At 44.4% G+C, this 26089-nt stretch overlaps 2 protein-coding genes across 4 annotated transcripts; both read left to right on the forward strand.

Moving 5' to 3' along the window:
• spon2a (spondin 2a, extracellular matrix protein) lies at positions 1-7222 on the forward strand. The gene is made up of 5 exons (XM_031858143.1): positions 1-229; positions 2169-2389; positions 5856-6047; positions 6377-6548; positions 6852-7222. Exons 1-5 carry the CDS (start codon positions 1-3, stop codon positions 7037-7039), a joined length of 1002 nt encoding a protein of 333 aa, XP_031714003.1. The 3' UTR covers positions 7040-7222.
• A 2227-nt stretch (positions 7223-9449) lies between these two features.
• Positions 9450-25271, forward strand: kdm3b (lysine (K)-specific demethylase 3B). Of its 3 annotated transcripts, none has more exons than XM_031857837.1 (25): positions 9450-9921; positions 13513-13680; positions 14259-14372; positions 14743-14848; positions 15210-15334; positions 15621-15674; positions 15855-16553; positions 16664-17852; positions 17928-18144; positions 18283-18497; positions 18621-18773; positions 18927-19034; positions 19165-19292; positions 19375-19675; positions 19792-20045; positions 20238-20510; positions 20610-20781; positions 20904-20994; positions 21234-21364; positions 21530-21649; positions 21784-21807; positions 23173-23312; positions 23523-23699; positions 23824-23958; positions 24288-25271. In XM_031857837.1, the coding sequence occupies exons 1-25, from the start codon at positions 9724-9726 to the stop codon at positions 24366-24368; spliced, it is 5373 nt and encodes a 1790-aa protein (XP_031713697.1). In that variant the 5' UTR covers positions 9450-9723; the 3' UTR covers positions 24369-25271. The 3 variants fall into 3 exon arrangements, with proteins under 3 accessions (XP_031713697.1, XP_031713698.1, XP_031713699.1); XM_031857838.1 differs by having other exon boundaries at positions 19378-19675; XM_031857839.1 differs by lacking the exon at positions 21784-21807.
• The last annotated feature ends 818 nt before the right edge of the window (positions 25272-26089 follow it).

Raw genomic sequence — 26089 nt, forward strand, 5'->3', positions numbered from 1 at the left:
ATGATGTCATCAGAGCACCTGACCTGCAGTTGGCTGCAGCAGCTTCTCGTCGTACTTCTGAAGCTTTGTCTCACTTTTGCTGGGCCTTTGCGACCACTCAATGGGACAGACTGCACAGCCAAGGGTCCTGCTTCCTACATACTGGTCTTTACAGGTCACTGGAGCCCACAGGCATTCCCCAAGCAGTATCCACTGTTCCGGCCCCCTGCACAGTGGTCCAAGCTCATAGGTGAGAAAGACTGCCAGGGACAAAGAAGTCGGTTATTAAAAAAATCTGCTATTGCTTATGGAAAGTTTTACCTCTAACACCTGGTAATCCATTTCATTTTAACCTTTATTTCAGACTTGACCTCACTTAGTCAAAATGTACCCATGCAGTGTTTTTGTGTTGAAGAGGACACAAACCTGGGACAGAGATGGTGACCCCAGTGAGATGAAGGGACACTTAGCTTCAACTGAAGGCAGATGTTTGGCTACCCATCATGTGTCAGAGGTTTAGTTGCTCATTGTCAGCATCAACGTATGCACACAGACACATACACGGGGGTGAGTGCTGTTAATGGAGCAATAAGAGAGACAGTCTAAATGCTACCAGATGCATTTTTTTTCAACTTCTGTCCGGCCATATCTTTATATTTCTCTATTTATTCAACTCAACTCTACACTCCTTCCCACATTTCTGCTGGTTTACCACAGTGTTGGCGGTAAACAGCGGAGTAGTGGTTTTTGGGGGCTGGTGAAGGTGGGTGATGATAGTTGGGGTGTGGTGGGGTCAGACTGCTTACCTCAGAGCCAGGAGGAGGAAAAGAAGAAGCAACTCAGAACCCTCTATTCTGCTTTTTTATCCCCAAGCCATGGAGCATGGGCTGGCTGACAGATGTTTGTAGATTTGTGTGCTTGTATGTATGTATGTGTGTGTGTGTGTGTGTGTGCTGGACTGCTCTTGTGCATCGCTGTCTGCGGCAGCCGTGGCTTTGTCTGGTTTCCCGTTCTCCCAATGGTGCCCTGCTGCCCTGCCAGAGGATGATGTGCTACTTACTCCATATAGAGACAGGCACCGGAGATTCTGATCACCCGAAATGGCTTTTAATGTGTGTCCCCTTCCCTCAAGGCATGGGAACAAAATGGGAAGAAAAACACAGGGGCCTCAATGGGCTGACAGACTGTTGGTAAGGGAGTTTGTCACAGCACAAGAAAAAGCATAACCTGTCGAGGGGTTTGGGGGCCTGCAATGGTTGTGTGTTGCTTAACTGTGGGGACCTGGGGGCGAGGGTCCAATGACAGAGGGAATGGAGTTTGTCATGGCCAAAAACAAAAATAAACGCAAGCAATTTAGGAAGAACGGAAAGTGGGATTTAACTTTTTGGTGGGGCCTAAACGTGACGCGTTATCGAATTTCAAGGTCCTGATACTTGTGGGAAATTAGTTCGGATGGAAATGCAATTAAGTGCATAAGTAATAGCAGTTTGGGGAGAAACAAGATAGTGTGTGAAGTGTGCTGGGCAGGTTGTGTGTGTGGCTCAGTGCAATTTGTGTGTTAATACATGTGTCAAGAGCGTTTAAGTGTAACTGCATGGTTGTGTATGTGTGCCTGTACGCAGCTCTGAAAAGTGAGGTAGGGCAGAACCATCAGAGCATTTTGTCAGCGTGTTTCTGGCTAACCTTACTCTGCCCTTAAAACCACTGGCCCAGGCAAGTGGCTCTGTGGGTTTCAATATGGCGCACCAGAACCGGCGGTGCAAACAGTTTAACCTTACTCCGTCTATTGACTCTCAACAGGTTTCAAAGATAACCAGAGCTAAATATGACAATGTGTAGCAAATGGCTCTGTTGGCCAGAAGGTTATGAAAAAGTATCGATAAAGGTGAACTCAGAGATCCTGACCTATCTCTTGGCAGCTCCCGTCTGTGTTGTCGTTTTATCAGCGATAAAAGGAGAAAAGATGTAACTGTAACTGTGCAATAATATCAAAGACATGCATGCTGGCAATTCCTTCAGAATTGTCAGTTTAATTGCAGGATGTAGGAGGCAGCAGTAGAAATACATACAGGCTCCACCGTGGAAATGATCTCACTGTCTGGCTGAGGCTCTGTGGTACTTCATTGACATCGATATGCATTCCAGTGAATAAGCATCTTACTCCTGTCTTCTCCTCGTTCTCCCTTTAGCGGTCAGCCATAATCGCCATTTTCGGCTGTGGGAGGATGGTGCTCCGGCTAGTGCAGGGGTGCAGAGCTTTGCTGAGGTCGGGGTGACGGTGGAGCTGATGAAGGCGGCCAAGGAGGCCAGGAAGAGACGCGCGGTCGGCGCCATGCACCGAACGGCCGGCATCCCTAACGGCATCGGGCACAGCTCCACGGAGTTGCTCATGCAGCCCCGGGGCTCCCTGGTAGGCACAAATAAAACTTAAGTTGAAGCAGTACTCATTCACAAAAGCACACACATGCTCAGACACAGTAAGTCACACAAAGCGTCTGACTAAACCTACTCAGTCATCTGGTGACCTGGGCCTCCCCATGACGTCGTCCATCCGCTCTGACCAAACACACTTTTTTCCACTATCCAATCAGACTATGTTTAGCCAAAGGACTGAAGCCCTGCAGCCACAAACACCCACATCCATCCTTCGCGGTCCGCACTCTGTCTGCTGCCTGTCCCACTGAACTCTGTGAGCTCAGGCTGAGGGCCCTGGGATGACGTTTAGCAAAAGGAATAACTTGGCAATTTAGGGAACACTTCTCTTCACCTTTTTTTAACCCAGAGTTAGATGAAAAGATCGATATCACTGTCGCGTCTGTGCGGTACCTATAAAGCTATAGCTAGCTGTCGGTTAGCCGAGCTTAGCATTAAGACTGGAAATGGGAAAACAGCTAGTATGGCTCTGTACGACGACAACAGAATCTGCCAACCAACACCTCTAAAGATGACTAATTAACATGTTATATCTTGATTGTTGAATTAAAATGACATTATGCCGTGTTATTGTCTCTTGGCTGGGCACAGCCACTTTCTGGGAACGGCTGAAGTCTCACATTATCTCATATTTAAGGTTGAAAACATTGCTGATAAATGTGGACTGTTAAAGGCTAAATGTCCAACTATGGTACAAAGTTTATCCTTGCTGGACTACAGGGTCCCACTGCTGCGGAATAACGACTGAGTTTGGAGGCAAAGGTCATGGTCAGCCTCGCTAAATATGGTCCGAGGGCTTAAACAAAGGCCAAGGATTTGAGGTAGGCATGAGGTATGGCACTATGGAAAAAATGAACATGGGGTAGGAGATGAAAGGCAGACATTCACTGGAGTTTTTAGAAATAAAAGTCTGGTGACCTACATTTGTTTATTGGTTATTCCACTGCTTGAACCCGGGGGCCCTTAAAAATCATAAACAACCCAGTCGGAGGGCATCTTTGGTAAGTACTTGTCATGCACAGCAGCTTTTCATCTTGGTACTTGATGTCTGTGGCTGCTTTTAAATGGGTCCTTCTGTTTTTAGATCAGTGGACAGAGTACAAAAATAAGCAGGTTATGAGTATTGTGTGTGTGTGTTTTGAACGTGACAATGACGAATTATGCAATGACGAAACAGCTTCATCTGCTATTCTGCTTTTCTGTCTCTCTCTCTCTCTCTCTCTCTCTCTCTCTCTCTCTCGCGCACTCTTATATAAATCCCATGCTTTTTGTCTTCCCACAAACCAAAACATTCATACGCAATGCCCCAAAAATCCCAAACACATATGATTCCTATCTCCATATTCATGAGCCCTCTGCCATTTCTGTTAAATGTGTAATTCAAAACAGACAGATCCTGAGAAATAAGTACCATTCAGCTTCCAACTGCCATTACTCTTAAAGTATCTGTATCAGTGGCACCACAGAAAATGGGACAACAGCTGAGCGTTAAAGTGCTAGCGCTACTGGACTGAGTTGCATGTTTTTAAGGCCTCTCCGCGGCTCTACAGAAGATTAGCTGTGATGAAGAAAAAGTGAGAGGGATCATGGGAGCTTTGAGTATCTGTCTTTGCTCTAGAGATACTTCCGGGCCTGTATATTGGAACCAACATGGACTGATCAAGCCACTGACGTGGGATACCCCTGAGTAGACATCCTTGCTGAGTGGCCCAATGGATATAGCAGGATGGGACTTCTTGGAAAAACCGCTGTTTGAAAGGAGCCTGAAAGGACAAAAGGAGGGAGGGATGTCAGCAGAGGGGGGAAGAAAGGAAGGAAGGAAGGAAGGAGGGGATCAGTGGATGATTCTAAAAAGCAACAGAGCTGCTTCTGATTTGGTTTCTTCTGCCGTGCGTCACGAGCAAGAAACAGACTCCATGTGTCATGCTGACACTACCTGCCTGTCTCCTGTCCCGAGTGGTCTTTTGCGCCTGGTGAACTGGTTTGAAGTTTGTTCCAGCACTCTTCTATCCAGCGCTCTCCGTTTGACTCCAGGCCACCCTTTCCAAGCTTTCCAAGCCCACCCATCCTACCCAGAGCCGCAAGTGAGGAGGCGTTTTTTTAAAATGCGCTGTTTTCTGGGATTCTGCCACCTCAGCGTGTGCTGACCCCCAGGCCACTTCCTGCATGAGGTCACTAGCTCTCAGGAAACATCCATCACAGAGGAGAGACAGTCTAACCCTGCACAGGAAACTGAGTGGGTGCATGTATGCGCAGTACACACACACACACACACACACACAGTCTCCAGTGCCTGCATTTATAAGTTGCGCATTTCATAAATCCTGACATCATCAGTGTGTGTGTGTGTGTGTGTGTGTATTTTATAGCTTATTTCCTTTCCTTCAACTTAATAGATTTTACAAACAACATATGTCAACAGACAGGGGCAGCACAACACATTATACGGCGGTGAGGTAATCAAATTAAAGTAACACCAGTTGATTGCTGTTTTTTTACGATTTGGATTTTCCCCTTACTTATCTACTTACCCAGAGGGCTGCAGTTAGACTTTTGAATGGAGCCAGAATATTAATCACAGCTGTGCTTTGATTGTTTGTTTTTCTTCTTGTGATTTAAGTATATCACAGCATTTCCTTTGTAGTTTCAATTGCAGTTACAATTTGACAAAGCAAATAAAGACAAGAAAACCAAATCAGCTCATCAGTGCAAAAACAATATTTACATAGAGGCACATATGAAACAATCTTGGAGAAAATATATGAATATATTCATCAGAGTTTATTGCTCCTGGGTGTAAAATTAAAGAAAAAGAAAGAAAGAAAGTAAGAAGAGACCATCTTGTGATGGGATTACAGCAGCCGCGAAGCCAAATTGGGCGAAGGCCGTTAAGTGGAGGGGCCAATGGCCCCCTCCCTACTTCCTGTCCCCTGCTTCTGGCGCCCTCACTTGGATCACGCCCATCTTTGAACTCAACCTTCACTTTGATCCCAACTCCACACCTGTAAAATGTTCTGACTGCATTTGCACTGTTTTGACGCTATCGTGGCTACAAAATCTGTCCACAGAGAGACAGAAATGTAAACACCTGGCAAAGTACTCAAAACTTCTTCTGTGGCAGTTCCTACTACTGTAGGTGTCTCCAGGACCTCCATTTGCCATGATGATACACACACAGACTCACAAGATGAAAACAATACCAGCTGGTATCCAGAATAACTGCAATGAGCAGCTCTGTGAGGCTTTACTTTAGCAGTGGTGCTTTGAGCTAAATGTATGAGTCATCCATTGATTCATTTTAAACAAGAGTACATAATCTGTGTATTTCTTTCATCTAATTCTGCTTCTTTATTGCTCTGTTGTCTGCGTTCACTGGAAACTAAATGTTCCTCTTGGACAGTAAAGCTTGATCTAACTGCCTTCTCTCTCTCTCTGACCGACAGCTGTCCCTGATGGTGAAGATCATCCCCAGCCCCGACTGGTTTGTTGGTGTGGACAGCATAAACCTCTGCGAGGGCAGCCAGTGGAAACAGGAAGTGAACATTGACCTCCATCCTTACGATGCAGGGACAGACAGTGGATTCACGTTCTCCTCTCCTAACTTCCCCACAAGCCCCCAAGAAAACATCACAAAGGTGAACAAAAACCATCATCGGTTGATACATTGACTCAATTTAGTCCTCCGCTCCATGGTGAGGCAAGGTCCTCGTCTTGTACTTAAGCAGTGTGTGTTAGCAGTGTGGGAATGGGTCGTCATTCTTAGCCTTCTGCACAAATGATTACTTGGCGGCCTTCATGCCTGACCTGAAGTGATTTGAGTAAAAAGGGCCTCTCTTACATAATGGAGCAGCTATCCTTTGCCAGCATGTGCTTAAAGTGGGCTATTGTGTATTTTAACTTTTGCTGAGAACCTGCCGGCTCTCCTGCAGAAATTTGACCGACTGTTCTGCGCTGACTTATCCAGATCACATCCGAGATGCCGAACCATCCAGCCAACTCCTTCTACTATCCACGTTTAAAGGAGCTTCCACCTATTGCCAGCATAAGGATCTCTCAACAGAGCAGATCATCTGGCCGTCAAGTCCTTATGTCCAATCATATCCTGCCAAACTCGATCAATCCCCAGCGCTTCACGGGTAAGTCCACTAGACTCCCTACATCCCTGGGACGTAAACTTTCCCCCTGGAAGTTAATGATGATGGTTTTAAATGAATGGGTGGACACAGACAAAAAGCAAACAAAAATGCTATTTCATTGATTTGTATTACATGAAAGTTATAATGTGATCTCACTTAAACAGTTCTGCACAGCTTACACATACAAGCTAATAAATGAACAGCTCTTATTTCTGCAGAGATTTGTACTTCTTAACTCTTTGCCGTTCTCTCTTTACTCACACGTTCTGTACTTTTCTCACAAACTCTTTTCTCTCGACTCAGCGACACCATTGGACTGTGAGGTGTCTTTCTGGTCCTCCTGGGGTTTGTGTCTTGGTCCCTGTTCCAGAGGTGGTGTCCGCCACCGCACACGTTACATCCTCTTGCGGCCGGCCAATGCTGGCGTCCCCTGCCCTGAGCTGGAGGAACAGTCTGAATGCGTACCGCACAGCTGTATGAGACTCCAGTGAACCCACAGGGTGCACAAGCACAGATACTGCCAGTATTCAACACTGGGACTCACTGCTGGACTGAGAAATGTTGCTGCATCTTGAGCATCTCCTTGATAATGTAAAGGATTTTTGTGTTTGTCACGGTCAAATTGTGGGAATGAAAAACCCGCTGCCTTCCCTGTGCAGCCAGTTAGCATTGGAGTGTACACTCCTCTGGATGTATTGTAATGACAACAGAGGGATATGGAAGTCTGAGTGTAGCAGAACGTTGGGCAGTTAATTAATGCTTGAGATAACACTTTGAATGTGTTCAGATAAAGTGTGATTTTTATTGATTGTCCTGGACGTAGAATAGAAAAATTGAGGGGAAGATGAATGAGAAATGTGTCCCCTCAAAGACCAGTTTGAGACTTCCCATGCATTCAATCTGTACACTGATATATAGTGCATACTTTTACAGGCACAGAGGGATTCGTTTAAATAGGGAACCTATACATGCTTGGCACATACAACTCTTTCAAAATAACCTCGCGCCCCGATTTATAAATATCACCTTTCATGAGAAACACCTAATACCAGACTGGAGGCTTTGACCTGGCCCAAAGAAGCTGGCCTATTTTATAATGAGATGCTCTTTTAGAAAGGTTTTTATAAAAAGAAAATATTTGTATTGTTATTATCTCTTTTGATATTTTGATGTGTAGATTTTGTATATACTGTATGATGTATCTTATCTTGTATAACTCGTGAATAAATAAGGAGGTGTGTTTTTCAAATAGAAAGCCTCTGCGTTACTTTGTTCCCCTGCAGGACTTTTCAATTGAAAATGTTATTATGTAAAGGCTTCATTTAAAACTCTTGTGAGACAAAAGAAGATTCTTCATTTGCGCGGTTCCAGTAATACATTGTGAAGAAAATTTATTTTTGTATGCCAGAGCATATAAGTTGACCAGTATTGACACTTCTTTATTCGTGTCCAAAGAACGCACAGCCTAAATGTTAAAATACACATCCATAAATATCACAGTGTGAAAAGGTTACGATGCCTCGTATTCACCAAAATAGAAGTCATGGTTCTACGTATTTATAGGTTAAAATTACATTTATTCCACAATATCACTTAAATGTTGATGAGTCGGTGCTTCGTGGTCCTGGTGCTACTTTCTTTGTGGTAGCCTATTTAGATGATTCATAAATGAATGAATGTTCTTCTGATAGGGATGATAATAATTCACTCTGGCAGAACATCCCTTACTGACCAGATTCACCGCCGCACTTCACTGAAGAGTTTGTGGCGGTGTAGCGCCTCCTACTGGTCACAATTAACAACAACAATACTACTACCACTGCTGTGCTACTACAACTTATAATAATGAATAGAGTGTCTCCTCTGGTCAGGAGGTCAATATGTGTAACTCCTCACTCACAGAACTCAAAATTCACTCAAAAGATCACTTTTTACCATGATGGAAACACTAAGAGTGAAGAGTGTTCGGTAAGATTTGTTCTACTTCATTTTATTGGGTTGGATTTTTTGTTTATTGGTCGTGTTTTATATAATTGCGTAATGTGTATTTTTTATTCCGTGTAAAGATTTCTTTAACATATAGTGTAGTTAGTTATGTCTGTAAAAAAAAAAGGTCATATTTTTGTAACGAGTACATGTCAATATTGGTATAGGCCTAAAAATCCTGAATGCTACTGGCTATTAGAAATAAGACATGATTTCATTGAAGTGATTTAACTTTGTATTAGTAGTAGTAGTTCACCCTCGCTGAACATGTTATATTTGGATTCTTTACCCACGACAGAAAATTTGAGGAAAGGGAATATTTATTTAATTTAATTTTATTATACTATATTGATCCCGTTAAGGGGGAAATTTGTCTCTGCATTTGACCCATCCCTGTATATAGGGAGCCGTTAGGGGTTCAGTGTCTTGCTCAGGGACACTTCAACACGTGACTTCTACACATTACACTAAGTGTAAGTTTACAAGCCAAAGACCTTTTTGTGTTTTTTTACAAAGAGTTTGAATTGTATTTAAAAACTATTAAATACTGTAACAACATCAAGGCCATAAGAACAGTTTTGGCATGCATTGCCTGTGATATATGTATGTAACTACACAATCAGCGTTTGTGATTTAGCGTCTCCTTTTTCTCTTTATATTATTTATTTACGTTTTTCTATTTTTATGCTTTTATTTCTGTCTATATTTTTATCCTCTGCGGTTGCCCCCCTGGCATGTTAGTTTGAATGTTTGTATTTTCCTGTTTCGTAGTCCACTCACGCTTTAACACTGCGGGACATCTTGAAACTAACCTACAATGCACAAACAAAGTAACCACTAACGTGATTCACAGGCCTGCCACCAGAGGTCGCTGTTTCCCCACTCACCGACTCTGTCTCCGCAGTGCTGCCAGTCTACGAGGAGTGCGTTTGATTGTTGCAGGGCTCAATGGCGGACAGAGCAGGATAGTCGCGTTAGCACCGAGGACAATAACATCTCGACAGAGTGAATACCTGGCGTGACCCGGTCCGCTGCTGGGTGCAACGTGTGTAACGGGCTCTCTCGTGCACTAACGTTTAGTACAAAGTCGCCGCAGCTGTTTTCCGCTCGTCTTCTAGCGTTCTTGAGTTCCCATCCCAAGCGGAGAAGTTACACTGTTCATGGTGGCTGAGTAGCTTGCGAGCAAACCATGGAGGTCTCATTAGAACTGATAGGAAAGCGTCTGCTTTTGCTCCTCGACGACGGCAGGTCTGCGAATGGATCCGAGCCGGAGCAGGCTGCATGGCTCCGGGGAACGGTGCGGGCAGTGAGTGTCATCGGCCTGCAAGTCCCGGAGGTTAGCGGAGCAGAGGCGACAACAACAACCACCGCTGCTGCAGGGCTGACGGTCAGTGTTTACATACGAGAGGAGCCTTTCTGGGTGGATAAACACATACCAATGGATACATAGCTCGTATACCTCCTCTTAACTGGGCCTTTAACACAATTAAAATCATGTTTAACCGTCAACGGTGGTACATTTGTTGGCAGTTAACGTACGCTCATGCATAGATTAGCAAGCTAACGTCACAAGTTGCAGGCAGTGAGGCGAAGCTAAACTCGAGGCCGGGGATTTTCTGGCCTTTGCTTTGTTCGCTTTTTTTTTTAGTTCGTTAACGAATGACATTAAGCTCTGCCAGTATTAAGTGTAGCCTCGTAGCATTACGTTTTAAAGCAACAGATAACCACACGAAAATATATTGACACAAGCCTTTGGTTTTTCCCATCGTTAGCTGATGTTAGTTTAGTTAAAGGCCTAACAAGTTCATGTGAGGGTGAACAAGGAATCCCTTCGACTTTACTGTGGGGGTCCAGGTTATTAAATGTTCAGTGTAACGCACCTTTGTGTCATCTAATGGAATCTTAAATATATTAAATCAATCTTCACGAGCTGCTTAGGTAACATTTAGCAGAGTTGATAAACTGCAGAGAGACATTTGGGTGAGATTTGTAAAGATTTGGGGTGTTGGTGGGTGACTTCATAGATAAAATGGACTCTTTTACAACAGAATATTACAATAGCAAGCAATGGCAAAGTAACTTTACTAATAATGTTTGATTCATTTAATATTAACACTTTAAGAGATTTAAGGGATAAAATGTACATATAATAACATTTTTTCAAAACCTAGTTTTATTGCATGACAACTGGAATGTGTAGGAAAAAACATACAAAATCAGTAAATGCTAACATTTTTAAAGATGTTTTGTTGGGAGACTCGATTCAGTGGTCTGTGAAGAAGATATCAGTGCACATTCTCTTGGCAGGAAGCTTTTAACAAGCTTTAACACGACCCGGCTCAGTGTAGGGCTGTGCAATATGGACCACAATTCATACCTCAGTACTTTTAGGCTGAATGGCAACACAAACTACCTGTGTATCCTCTACAAAGTGGGCGTCAGTTGTAAGTCAGTGATTCAAATCAAATGCAAATACAAGTTTTCCTCCCTGTTTGAAAATATACAGCTGCAAAACATTTAAAGAAGATAAATACAAATACAAAACCGATATTGAATATTAATAGAGTATGGTTATAGGTTTTCCTCTCCTGCTTAACAAAACACACAGCTGGGCAAATCACAATTAAAATGTAAAGGGAGCAAAAACAACAGCAGGCCCACCCTGTTTCAAAATGTACAATTTACACAGAAAAAACATGCGATATTTTGGAGCTCCTCCCTGGCCGCTTGTCATCACTACTCGCCCGGGTTGTTGGAAAAGCCGGGGGGGGCACCACTGTCGCGCTTAGTCATTTTGAAAGTGCAACAGGCAATGGTATAACCTTTATCACTCAAGTTGACCAGTGGTGCAACTTCATCACTCAGCAACTTCATCACTCAGTCAGTCAGTTACTCAGTGACAGCACACTTTTTGTTGAACGGTTATTTCAGGTGACAGAACAGAGGCAGGCTGGTAATGGGGCAGAGAGAGGCGAGTGACATTCAACGAAGGTCCCAAAGCTGGAATCAAACCCGAAACATTTCAATTAATGTGGCACCACTGCGCTCACCACTAAGCTCACAAGGGGCTCCAGCAGGAGTTTTTCTCACACATGCCACTGCAAATTATCAATACAAAATGTCAATACCAGAGCCTTGTATGAAAACAAACTTTTTGCTTTTTACTCTTTGTTGAATATTGACCCTGGAAGCTCAAAATGTAAATGTCCATTTATTGGTTAACGTTTACTCCTCCTTTCCTATTCCATCTCTAACAAAATGGAAATCTCCGATCACCAACTACTTCCAGTGATCAGCCAGAGGCATTCATCGATGGCCTGTGTGATTTGTTAGGACCAGGGATCAGTCATTAGTCGTGTCTCGCTACCGATGCTCACAACAAGTGTTGAGATAATTATCATTATCTTGTTCACACAAGTACCTGCAAGCTCAGCAGCTGGGTTGATTTTATCTGTGCGAACCTTCTTCTTCTTCTTCTTCTTCTACCAAAACAAGTGGGTAGTTGGCGAGTCCATTGCATAGACTGTGTCAATCAATACCGTTCCCCCCCGGACTGATAAAAGCCCAGTCTGTCTCTCGCAGCTTGCTCTGTTAAATAAAGCAGCTGTTGTCAATAGCTTAGATATTTCTGTGGTGTTTTTATTTCACTCAAGGAGCCCACGAAATAATCCACCTCTGCTGTGGACTTATAGGAGGTGTCATGATGTCTTCAGTGAGTGTGATGAAAGTCAATAGTACAAATCTCACACACATTTCATGAGAATAAGTTTACTTTGTGACTTTTTGTAGTCGTTCATTTAGATTTTAGAGGTGTCATTGTTCAGTTTGGTTATCCATTGTGAATCAATGCGTACCAGTTTTACTCTGATAATTTGACATAAAAAGAGGGGGGCATGTCTAAAATATCTCGCATGAAGACTGAACTTTTGTTAAAGGAACTTGAGGAGTAAAACCCTGAAGTTGGGATAGACAGAATACAGTAGTGTGTTAAAACAGTGCAGGGGTCTGTGTTTGTGACGATGAGATATGGAATACAATCCAGGAAGTGAAGCTTGAGGAACAGATTACGGGGCTAAGATGTATCGGATGCCACAACGCTGCTCAGAGGCTTGTAATGATCACAGACAGAATGGCCAATGGGATTATGCACTACAGAAGGTGAACCAGATTCAACTTTTTTGCCCGACAACCCTGCATTGTTTTGCCTCTGCTGGCACCCCAGCTGCGCCGATGAACTGGCTCCATTCAAATGAATGAGAGGGCAGTGTTTCTCTCACTGTCGTGTGAACGCGTCCTAAACTCACAACTGCTCTACGGGGCTTCTCGGTGGCACGCACTGCCAATGCGTTTGTGGTTGTTCTTTGCATATCGCAGGCGTCAGGCATCAGCTAAAGTGGACTAATGGTCTGTGTTTGATAGCATCACCTGAATGTTGTCCCCTTTTAAAGGCTGTCTTCCATTTTAAGCCAATTAATCATCAACTTTTTCCTTTAAACCAAAGTAGCTAGATAGCTGATGATTGACAGGCCCCTCTGACTTGCATTAAATGTGCACAAGACAAATATCATCATTGTACCAGTGACATACAAACCTGCTGTAGATGTAGCCAGATTCTGTCATACAAACCAAATGGCATAAAGAACGCGGACTCTTTTAAAGTCAGTATATTAGTATGAGACTGTGTTATCGCGGCTCTAAATGATCTCTTAACGGGGTTGCTGGTACACACGGGCATTGAGTTGCTAGTTGACAAAATTTGGTGAAAGTCTCCAATGAGCTCTTGGCCGCTGAATGACGCTGTTTGGCAGATGGTAGCTTGCCAGTCCGCTTGCAGTAATTCTGTTTTTGTTATGTTACCTGCACATATTTCCACTGTTTTCATTGTATGCTGCATTTGAAATGAATTTGATTTGCCATAGTTGCAGTTCATACAGTCCTTTTGTTTATGTTCTGCTTCTTTCTGTTTCTCCAACTGCAGGTATTTGTGGAGTTTGAGAACGCTCTGCAGCGCTGCTCCTGGGTGCAGGTGTTTGATAAGGGGGTGAAAGCCGTGCTGGTGGAAGACTCTATTGTTTGGGCCAGTCGAAGTGACGGGAGTACCGGGACTGCCGGAGCTCCGGCATCGTCCACAGCCTGGCCCGCTCTGGTGAGTCGAGCCTTGAAGCGATCGGAATACGCTTCAGGACACGGACAACCAAATAGACTCAATAGATTTGTGCACCTCTGGCACAGGTTAGATATATAGTGTGTGCATGTCATGGGAGACGACACATGTAATCTGATATCTTACCTAAACCCTGATACAGGCTACCGACGCCTTTCACTGCCCAGGCCCACCCTCCCCACTCAGGCTTTTCTTACATCCAGAGTCTCACTCCGGTTCAGCCTCCAGCTTGAGTGGTTGTCTCTGACTTGTTAGGGCCCGATGCAGATGGACGTTTGGCTGTGCTTGTGCTGTAGTTCATGTCTTAAGTCAGTTCATGTGGGTATTACGACTGGAGACACAGGAAGCAGATATGACGCACTGTAACATGACTTAAAGAGTTCAAGGCATGAAGCGCTTCGGTGTAAACGTAGCCGATATGTTTTGAATTACATTTAGAAAATCCAGACATCTGCATTATTGTGAGATGTAAGAACGTACGGTTACTGTTGAATTTAACGCAAATATCAAGTATTTTCCTCCAGTGTGAAATCATCTCATGTTGTTCACTCTTTCCTCAGGCCTACCGCTCCTTGGTGGACAGAGCGGGTTTAGGATCGTTGGTTCCTGTGGAGTATTTTGGAAACAAGAATTTTGAGTTCCTACCTGATAACAAAACTGTCCAGAGGTTTGAGGTATGTGCTTTTGTAATACAGTTTGTTGACAAATAAAACAATTTTATAATGGCATTGTTATTTAGGATATTTATCAAAAAACATCTCTGGTTCAGCATCTCAGATTCCCAGGTTTCATATTATTAAAAATGGAATACATCTGTTTTTTTATTTTAATTATCAGACAGAATAAACAATTTATTGGACAGGACATTTATTACTTTTGCCATTTTTAAAAATAAATTGTATACCAAAAATAAATTGTATACCAAAAATGCAGCATCCACTGTTCGTTGCAGCGCTGGTGTTTTTCCTGTAATATTCTGGTGTGAAGTTTCACATTGTTGCTGTGCCACTATCATATCTCAGCGTGGTTGGTGTCCTTATGCAGGTTGATAAAGACATAAGACACCCTTTGCTGCTGGAGCAGCCCTCAGTGCAGGCGGCCATCTCCAGCTGGCGGACTGACTTTGAGCTGCAGGAGATCTTCAGGAAGGGTAAGAGTCGACCTTCACCACGTCTGATGTTGTTTTCATTTACTACCTCCATGTGCTGTCGTGCCTTTACAATGTTTCACATATTCTTTTCACATTTCTTTCTGGACTTAATGTTCAAATGCTTAAACTTGGCATTTGTCATCAAATGTTATTAGAAGATGATGTTGTGCACTGAAAGCATGATACAGATGGACCAACAGTGACTGTAAGTCTAATGCTGCGGTAGCAACTTGCTAGATTGAGAGACTTTAATGCTTTTATATTTTTCTGTCTGTGTTATTGTTGACTTGTTATGTGAGGTGTTTTATTTAAATCGGCCAGAATGTAACTCTGCTACTGTTCCCCCTGTTCCTGCCCTCAGGTTCATACACTATTCAAGGACGCAGGGTTCGCGTGTACCAGCCAGAGTTTGAGGAATGCTGGGCTTCAGGGCTGGTCTCACAGCACGACCCCATCTCACACATCATGGAGATTACTATAGATAAGGTAAAAAAAAAATCTTATGTTACAAGTCGAATTGGGATGCAAATTGTATCGGATACTTGGGAATCTAAATACCAAAACAATTAGAAACTCTTTATGACATAGTGAGATTTAGATGGAACGTCAGTCCCATGTCACTTTCAGACCGGATAGGTTTGATTAAAATTACTGTATTGGCTCACTTCCTGCTTGTATTTCAACCACTTCCTATACCCATTAGCTACCATATAGTCCCCCAGTTATGGTGTGAAAGGATGCCGCTCAAATACCACCTTTTTTTTTGCTGTAGGGCGAGAATCAGACGGTAGACCCTCGCGTGATACATGTCATGCTGGCAGAGGAGGTAAGGCTGTCATGTTATCTATCTGTACTCTATAAGTGGTTGCACTGAATTGTACATTTTACATTGTATTACTGCGTCGTATATTTTGTTGAAGCCGTTGGAAGTATTTTCAGCTTTAGACGGACCTCTTTTGTTTAAAAATATGTGTTAACAGAATTACTTCTTGCCCTACCCTTTTAGCTTGGTAAGAATGGGCGGCGAAGGAAGGACAGTGAAACAATGAAGGGTGACAGTGGACGCAGACGTAGGACTGCCTCCGAAGGCGACGATGACTTGAACTTGAAACGTTTCAAAGGAGCAGGAGATGCGGCAGCCGATGGGCAGAACTGTGGCGAATCCAACAAAATGCCAGCGGAAGGGATGGGGATCTGGGGAGGAGACTCTGCAGAAAGAGTCAGCAGCACAACCAAAAACGGAAGCTCCTCAGAAGGAACCTTTGCTCAGGGCAGAGTGTCGTCCCCAAACACCAACTCCTCACTCCAGATGGACCAATCCAGCGCTACTCCTCGTCATCCTGCCCATGTCAAAGAAAATGGGCGTTCTCTCTCCACACAAGGAGCAGCAGATTCCACCACTGCGGTTACTCACACCCCCACCCCTCCCCCCCTCAAACCAGCCCCCTCTCCCTTCTCCACCACATCGTTCCCCTCACTCGGCCAGATGCCGAGCCTGGTCCCTGGCGCTCCGGCCCCCAAGGCCTCCCCATCCCCCCAGCCAGACCGAGAGGAGGCCTCCCAATCAGCCTATTCCAAAACAGCTGCTCTCGTTTCCCCGGGGCCCGTCACCATTTCTTGGTCGCATGACAGCGGCCCGAGTGTGGCCCTTTCTGCGTCTGTGGGTTTCAGTCCCAAAGCCCCCGCCTGGGGAAGCCAGACTGAGGTAAGACGATCCGTATGATCAGTACCATTATATGTTGCCTTTGTAAGTCGTCACAGTGTTGTTTCTGTTATTAATATCATGTTACTGTACCACATTGTTTTGTTTCCCAGGCCTCCAAAACGGCATCAGGCTTTTGTTTGCCCACTGCTTCTGTATTTGGAGATGTTACCTCTCAGACGAACGGTGCTCCGACCACTACGACTGCCTCCCAGGACGCTCCCCGGCCCTTTGGCTTCGGCTTCGGGGGAGCGAAGAACGAGACTCAATCCCAACAAGACCAAAACTTGTTTTTCCAGTGCATGACCCAGAATTCTGGATCCAGCCCAAGCCTAGCTGCTGGTCCAACCCAGTCCAAGGACACCAATTACTTCACCGCAGTGTCTGACAGCTTGAGTAAAGAGCCCCCGAGCCTTTTCAAGTCCGCAACCTCCACCGAAGGGCTGAAAAAGCCTGAGCAGCCCAAAGTGCCTGAGACCCATTCATCTGGAAATGGTGTGCTCAACAAATCCTCATTGGCCTTCCAGGGCATGGGTGGCTCTGCAGGAGGAAGGGGTTCTGGTCTAAGTATTGGTGGTCTGACTGGGGCTGCTGGAGCTCCTCTAAGTACTTCTAAGAAGAGCAGTAATAATGGGACTTCTGTGGGGGGCTTAGTGCTGCAATCTGGTTTTAATACCTCAGATAGCCACCAGAACCTTTTCCTGCAGGCCTCCAAAGAGCCTGCTAATCCATTTCTGGCATATGGGGACAAAACCTCCCACACCTCCTTTGCTGGCCTCACTGGGGCTGAGCCACAGACCCTTGGTCCTGCCTCAGACAGCAAGCCAAACCTTTTCACCATGGCAGAGCCACCGAAGGGGATTCTGTCTTCCTCTTTCCCAGTGCTCCCAGCTGCTGCTTCACCCAGCTCTTCCTCCTCTCCAGCACCGACCTCATCACAGAGGCCACAGAGTGAAGGGACTGTGACAAAGGAGGAGCTGGAGGCTGGGGAGATGCCTACATCCACCTCAGGCTGCCCCGTGTTTGGAAGCACTGGCCCCGGGGGAATGGAGGAGGTCCCCGTGTCCTTTGACCAGAGCCAGTCTCAGAAGTTTAGCCTGGAGGAAAGAGGCCAATCGTCAAAGCGTGACTCTGACTCCAGCAGCAACAGCGACCTGTCAGACCTGAGTGAGAATGAAGAGGGCCCCGAGAAAGGCCAGATCCCAGGAGGACCACTTCACCCTGCCACGGACGTGGCAATGTTGCAGAAAACTAAAATCCAAGGGGCTGCTAAAAGCCGTCCACGTAACAAGCCTTTCAAAGGTAAGTCTTGTCCCCTCTTTCTCGTTTGTGGCGACAAGTTGAGCGATATAATTAACACTAATTTGTCTGCTCCAGTGGGCCAGTCGGTACTAAAAGACCAGAGCAAAGTGCGTCGTCTGAAGCAGTCTGGTGAGTCCTTTCTCCAGGATGGCTCCTGCATCAATGTGGCCCCTCACTTGCACAAGTGCCGCGAGTGCCGCCTGGAGCGCTACCGTAAATATCGTACCACAGGCGAAGATAGTGATGACGATCACGACCCAAATGTGTCCTGTCGGTTCTTCCACTTCAGAAGGTACACGTGCTGCTCAATGTCTTGCTCTGTGTGTTTGAGCTTCATAGAGGAAGTCCTAGAGAGCTATCAGAACAGAGCCATCATCAATCAAGCAATGATGCGTTACTGAATTAACCTTTTTGTTTTACCCATGACCAGGTTGGCTTTCACTCGTAAAGCGGTACTGCGTGTGGAGGGCTTCCTGAGTCCTCAGCAGAGCGACTCCATGGCCATGGGTCTGTGGCTACCTGCACCAGCGGTCCTAGAGGGCCTGGACCTCGATACTTCCAAGTACATCCTGGCCAATGTGGGGGACCAGTTCTGTCAGTTGGTCATGTCTGAAAAGGAGGCCATGATGATGGTGGAACCTCACCGTGAGTACAAAGACATGATTTTGTTCACTATCTTGTCCTACATTTGTGCTCATCACTCACCCTGTCAAAAGTGTCTGCTGTTTGTATAATCCTGTGTTGTTTTTTCTTTGGTCTGTCCTCCAGAGAAAGTGGCGTGGAAACGTGCCGTGCGAGGCGTCAGAGAAATGTGTGATGTGTGTGAGACCACCCTGTTCAACATTCACTGGGTGTGTCGCAAGTGTGGCTTTGGAGTGTGTCTGGACTGCTATCGGCTCCGCAGGAACCGGGCACGGGAGGGTGAGTCCAGTTGTTACCAGTTCACTACAGTGTTAACCCAACTTGTTTATTTCATTACATATTTTTTATTTAAATAATACAACGAAGTGATGATTGGGTTATTGCTTTGTGAGAGGTTGAGTGTTATTATGGTTGTTGTGTTCTTTGTCTCAGATGTCGATGAAGGTCCAGAGGACGAGGTTTTCTCTTGGTTGAAGTGTGCCAAAGGTCAACCTCACGAGCCACAGAGCCTTATGCCTACGCAGATTATACCTGGGACAGGTAACATGTACATTATGATTACATCATCAATATATCAATCCGCACCTCACCGGCATCAAGTCATTAGATATGATCTTGTATTGGTACAGTGAGAGTTGTAATGATTCGTTTTATTGCCTTTCTCCTTTAGCTCTTTACAACATAGGTGACATGGTGCACTCAGCGAGAGGCAAGTGGGGTATTAAGGCCAATTGTCCCTGTACCAGTCGACACACTAAGCCTCTAGTACGCCCTAGTGCCCCCAATGGGATTTCACAGGTACTGTCATGTTTTTTTTTAGTTCTGCATTGTGAAAAGTGTTAAACTTGAAGGCTCTGATGTCTGGTTGTGCTCGTCTCAGCAGTCTACAACAGGTAGTAGTGGGATCCTCGCAGGTGCAGCTCCTGGTATCGCCACCACCCCAAAACCAGAGGGAGAAACTTCAGCCATCAAAACAGAAACTACGCAAACAGCAGCGCCATCAGACAGCGGGGGAGGAGAAAGTGTGGGCGGTGTCAGTAACTCAACCAGTGGTACGTCCTCCCCCTGTAACCTCACCCAGTCCTCCGCCAAGGAGTCCCGCTCATCAGGAGAGGGCAACAGCTCGGCTCTGCACTGGCTGGCAGACTTGGCCACACAGAAAGCCAAGGATGACACCAAGGGTAAGTAGGAAAGAGGAAATGCTGAGTCAGTGTAATCTGAGTGCATGAAAAAAAAAAAGTCAAAATCAATATTCAAGTTGAAGTTACATCCCCGTCCTCTCGCCATCTCCTTCCAGAATCCGGTTCACTTCGCTCCATGATGAGTCGAGACAGCCGGCCTGCCTTTGGCCTGGACTCACTCAGTGCCCTGTCAAAGCCTTCTGCTTCCAGTCCTAAGCTATTCAACAGTCTGTTACTGGGCTCCAGCATGGCCCAATCCAAACCCGAGGGGTCCAGTCTCCGGGATCTGCTCAACTCTGGACCGGGCAAACTCCCCCAGGGGCCCGGAGAGAGCGGGGTGCCATTCCCCTCTGTCTTTACCTCGGCAGGGGTACGTAGAAAGCTCATGTTTTTTTATGACATTAGTTTTATTTGTGTCAGTTACTGGTGTAGTAATGAAGCAGAGCATTCACATTGACAATGGTTGAAACCACTAAACAACTCTAATTTTCAAAAAATGACGAGGCTTTACATAAAGTACAAAAACATAGCTGGGTAATAAACCATTTATATTGTCTTTCAGAGTGACAAGCTGAAGAGCAGCCTCCCCAACTTCCTGGATCACATCATCGCCTCAGTTGTGGAGACCAAGAAGGCAGAAGGCCGTCGGACCGGGGTGTCCGAGGGAGGCGAGCTGGGTGTTCTGGGCGGCCGCAAAGACGGAGTAATGGGCCTCAGTGTTTTGGAACCACATACCTCACACTCCTGGCTCTGTGACGGACGACTCCTCTGCCTACAGGATCCCAGCAACAGCAACAACTGGAAGATCTTCAGAGAGTGCTGGAAGCAGGGACAAGTAAGAACAGAGGCATCTGTGGCAGCCACATAATGGAGCTGAACAAGAAAGATTGAGCCTGAACTGTCATCTGTCTAATCTCTTCTCTTTTGTGTCCAGCCCGTGTTGGTGTCGGGGATACACAAACGCCTGAAAAGTGATTTGTGGCGGCCCGATGCCTTCAGTAGGGAGTTTGGAGACCAGGATGTAGACCTGGTCAACTGTAGAAACTGTGCTATCATCTCTGATGTGAAGGTGCGAGACTTCTGGGACGGCTTCGAGATCATCTCTAGTAAGTGCACAAATTCCTCTTGTTCGTTGTTGGATTGAATAATTGATGCGCGTGGCACTGTGTTATTTTAGCTCGAGTTTCTTTTAAGACATTTCAGCTGATGTGTTTTTCTGTGAGTGCAGAGCGACTGCAGGACAGTGAAGGCCAGCCCATGGTGTTGAAACTAAAGGATTGGCCTCCAGGTGAAGACTTCAGGGACATGATGCCCACACGGTGAGGGACCCAGAAATATGTTGCCTATGTTGCACTTCCATGAGCTTGTTAAAATGTGAACTAACCTCCATCATCTGTCCATGTTTCTTTAAGGAATGTCTGAAATTTAGATTAAAATGTTTTAACCAGTTAAGAAAGATTGCTTTTACTTTATTTTTGTGAAATAATTAATTATTTTTACAAAACACATTTGTGGATCTTATTTGTGTTGTTTTAATATTCTTTCATACTTTTTCCAGGTTTGATGATCTGATGGATAACCTCCCTTTGCCCGAGTACACAAAAAGAGACGGTCGTTTAAACCTCGCTGCCCGTCTGCCCAACTTCTTCGTGCGTCCTGACCTTGGACCCAAGATGTACAACGCCTATGGTGAGAAGATCGTCTCGGTCCCTCTCAACTCCGTTAGATCTCTCGTGTCTTTCTCCCCCTTCCTCTATTATTTATATATTTATATATATATATATATATATATATATATACTGTATCCTCTTCATCGTCTCTCTCTCACTCCCTCAATGCCTTTCTTTCCCTCAGGCTTAACCTCGTCTGAAGACAGGAAAGTGGGAACCACTAATCTCCATCTGGATGTCTCTGATGCCGTCAACGTCATGGTCTATGTTGGTATCCCTCAAATAGAGGGAGACCCAGGGCAAGGTCAGTGGAGTTAAGCACTTTGTCCCCCTCTCTGTCTTCTTCTCTTTTATTTCTCCATACCAAATCCAAGACACTGAAAAGACCCTTCACTGGGTCTCTCTCATTTACATTATGGTAACATTTCTCTTTCTCAGAGGCAGATATCAATGGACGCAAAGGTCTGTAGACTTTCACTTGTATCACTTCAGTAGCATGCCCTTCTTTTTGACTAACTCCCCTTCTTCACTGCTCCACCCCATCCTCCTGTTATTATCTGTGCTGTAGGGGCCAGAGCACTGGGACCCATCTGTTGGTTTCTACTGTGGCATGTTCTGTACATTTCTATGTAAAAGCTTTATTAACAACTTCAATGAATAACGGACGGCAATTACCTTTCTGTTGTTGCTCTTTGGAGATCCTGAGTTTCCTCTTCTTTGTAGATTTCATGGTTGGGTGAAACATTGTGTGCTTCTGTGGTCCAGCTAATAAAGCACCAGAAAATCCACAAATTGTCATTAAGTTCGCACACAATTTCATGTAATTTATTGAATTATCTTTGCTTTTGATGAGCTGTGCTCTGGTCCTTACATGGTGGGAGAAAAGTTTCAATGAAGGACATCTAGAGTTAGCATCCCTCTTCCCTTCACACTGTGACACTAGCAACCACACAAAAGTATGACTGTGTCTGTGAAAGAGTCATTTGTGACTGACCAGACCATAATAAATGCAACACACACACACGCACACATTGTTAACTGAAGCAAACACAGTTATCATCTTTCTGAATAACTCATAAATACGCACTGTAAATGAGGGGTCAGTGTATTTCAGGCAGTAGAGTGAGCTGCTCCGTACGATTAACCTGACGCTGTGGATGTGAACATGATGTCAGTAAATGTCTGCCCTTTTCTTTGCCCCAGTGGTTCTCAACTGGTCCAGCCACATGATCCACATTTGTCTTAAGTCACAAAGCAGACACCATTGGAAATGTGAACCATTTGAATCAGCTTCTTAAAATTACTAATTTACAGTTCTTCGTGCACTGGAAACATTAGTCCTGTTGGCATTTTATGTTTTGCCAAATGCTGTGTTAACTGCTTGTGATGTTTGTGTCACGTCAGCCACACGATGCAGCTGTAAACAGTATTTTAAGAGAACAATCTTGCAGGTCACTTATAATGGACCTGCAACCTAATACTGAGTCATGAGCCACCAGTTGTGAACTACAGCTCTTTGCCATTTTATCAAACAGTATGACAGATGTACATAAATTCAGCTGTTTAAGAATTACGCTGTGAAGAATGAGAAATGCAGATTAGCTTGATGGTACCAGTCACTGAGGCATGATACGTGTAGTCATCAGACTGGAATGAATTCAACAGAGTAGTCTTCAACTCTCTTGAAACATCAGCAATCACAGCTCCAAACCTAATGAACAAAAACAATTGTCGTCATAAAAACATGGCTGACGATCCTCTGGTGCCCTGTATGTATGTATGTGTGTGTGTGTGTGTGTGTGTGCGTGTCTATGTTTGGTCCTTTAGAGGTCATGACCACTATTGAGGAGGGCGATGTGGATGAAATGACGAAGAGGCGGGTGTACGAGGCGAAGGAGAAACCTGGAGCTCTCTGGCACATCTACGCTGCCAAGGACGCTGAGAAGATCAGAGAACTTCTCCGCAAGGTCAGCAGCCGGAAGATTTCTGTCTCGTTTCTGCCCAACCTGCTTTATTTTAAGACTACATTCAGTCTATAAATCTGTTTATCTGAATCCTGATATGTTTTCCCTCCACTACATCCTCGTTTATGATTCCAAGATGTCATCAACTGGTTAGCAGCAACAACAACCGAAGCTAAACGTGTGGTTGTGATTAATCGTGGATTATCTGTGTAGGTGGGAGAGGAGCAGGGTCAAGAGAACCCTCCAGACCACGACCCCATCCACGACCAGAGCTGGTACCTGGACCAGGTGCTCCGCCGCAGGCTCTATGAAGAATATGGCGTGCAGGGATGGGCCATTGTACAGTTCTTAGGAGATGCTGTGTTTATCCCCGCTGGAGCTCCACACCAGGTCAGACATGTTTGTGTTACATTTAGGAAGCTTGCTATTGATATCCTTTTATTTAGAGGATTCAAGACGCATTATTATCTTGTTTCATTAACGTATTTGTTAATTGTCTGCTCTTCCCCTTCAGGTTCACAACCTGTACAGCTGCATCAAGGTGGCAGAGGACTTTGTGTCTCCTGAGCATGTAAAGCACTGTTTCAGACTGACCCAGGAGTTCAGACACCTGTCCACGACTCACACAAACCACGAAGACAAGCTACAGGTCCGTGTGCTTTTCTCTCATGTCGTTTTTTCACTGTCCAACTTTAATGCATTCAACCAGGTAGAGAATGATGTGTGCCTCTGATTCTGTAATGTTTATAATCTGCTGCTTTGATTGACAAGAGAAGTGATTAATTCAGACTCGGGTTATGAGTTGTTTAGAGTGATTTAATTAAAAAGTATGAATTGACAGAAATTAATATAAAGCTGATATTTGTCTAATACTGATGCATGGTTGTGGCAAAATGAAAAAAAGCCCTCGTCACTGTGAGGCATTGTTGTTTCCCTGCCATTGTTTTAACAGACTTTTCCCATCCTTTTTTCCCTCAGGTGAAGAACATCATCTATCATGCAGTGAAGGACGCTGTTGGGACACTGAAGGCCCATGAACCTAAACTAGCACGCCCGTAGTTCCTCACTTACTGTAATCCCAAAATAACCAGCCTCCTACAACCACTCCACGACGTACACACACACAATATACATTAAATACCTACACACACACAAGTACAGGCTGCAGAGTACAAAGATAGTGTAAGTTATTTTGGGGCAGTGAAGGTCTGGGTTTGGGGAAAGAGAACATTTGATTTGGGGAGGGATTAGACGGGGGAGGGGCTAATCAGCGCTTGGATGAAGGAAGTCCTTTATCGCTGTTACACAGTACGCTCAGACTTGTCTAGTTGTTTTCCAATTATTATTTTTTTTGGATTAACTGTATTTAAGATCAGTGTGTTTGTTCTGTTGTTTTCATTGTAAATGTAAGATGTGAGAGTTCAGGATGTAAATGCTGACTTGCCTCTGGAGCAGAGGTTCAGCTTCCATGTAAGTGACTGACAAAATGCAAGTTCTGGGCTAACTTTCCTATTTTCATGACGTTGATATTATTTTTCTTAAATAGGTGCGAGGTTAACCTGTGTTTGTAGACATTTTTTGTTGTTGGAGTTTTTAAACAGCTGATTGCTTCTGCCCTCTGAGGCTGTAATGAATTTGTGAAGCAGCCAGTGAGGGGAAGCAGACCAAAGTTTTGTATTTTTTGTTTTTTTTATTTCACTTTTAGAGTAAGAAGTCTTTTCTTTTTATACACCACAAGGCAATGATCAGGAGGACTTCAGAGAGGGCAGGTTTCATTTTATTATTTTTGGTCACCTATCTTTGTCTCATGGGCTGAGTGAACTGCAGACTTCCAACAACATTGTTCAAGAATCACAATTGCAGCTGAATAGAACTACTGGCCATTAACATTGTATCAATATATATATATATATTGATCTTAGCAGTCTGTTTGATTTTTCACATTAAAGTTTACAAAAACTACTGTTTGTCAACGGTTTGTTTATTACCCACAACACCTCAGCAAGGGTCTCTATAAAACATGAAAATATGTATTAAAATGTCTCAATCAGGGCTGAAACTAAGTTATTTTTGTCATCAATTCATCTTTTTGATGAAGTCCAAAAAATAAAACGTTTACAATAAAACAGAAAAGCAGCAAAAAAACCATCTGCAAGCAAATGTTTAGAATGTCTAAAACAATCAAATATTTAAATAGGTGGCAGTTTATCGATGTATCGATTAATAAAGTAATTGTTTCAGTAGGAGTCTGAATGTCTGTCTTATCTAAATGTAAGGTCCTGTGTGTACATTGAGGCAAAACAGTGGAATTAAACTTCCAGGTCCGTCATGTGATGCCATGGGAACCAAAAAGATGTTTCATGGGAACGAACCGATCGCTGCCTCCAACGCTGTGTCCACTTCTCTTTAGATGCACATGTTTGGCATACGGGATAAGTTTCAGTTAATTGCAATCTGCAACTTCACCGCTAGATGCTGCCCAATCCTACACACTTAACATTTAATACACTAGATTTTTACTGATGCTACATGCTCTGATATCTGTCCTGTGTGGCCTACCTTTCACTGCTTATGCCTGAATTACTAATTAGATCACAGAAAATGGGGCAGGGAGACTCGAGTGTGCTGTACATAAGCAAGAAGGATGAAAGCATGAAACCAACAAAGACCTATAAGTTTATATTACAAACAGGATATTGCTATGTTTCCTGTTCTTTAATGATAGTCACTGTTGTGAAGCACCTGGCGTCTTCTATAAATTACCACTTATTAACTGAGCT

Source organism: Anarrhichthys ocellatus, unplaced genomic scaffold, assembly GCF_004355925.1.
Source record: "Anarrhichthys ocellatus isolate YVR2014 unplaced genomic scaffold, GSC_Weel_1.0 scaffold19, whole genome shotgun sequence".
Taxonomy (NCBI): domain Eukaryota; kingdom Metazoa; phylum Chordata; class Actinopteri; order Perciformes; family Anarhichadidae; genus Anarrhichthys; species Anarrhichthys ocellatus.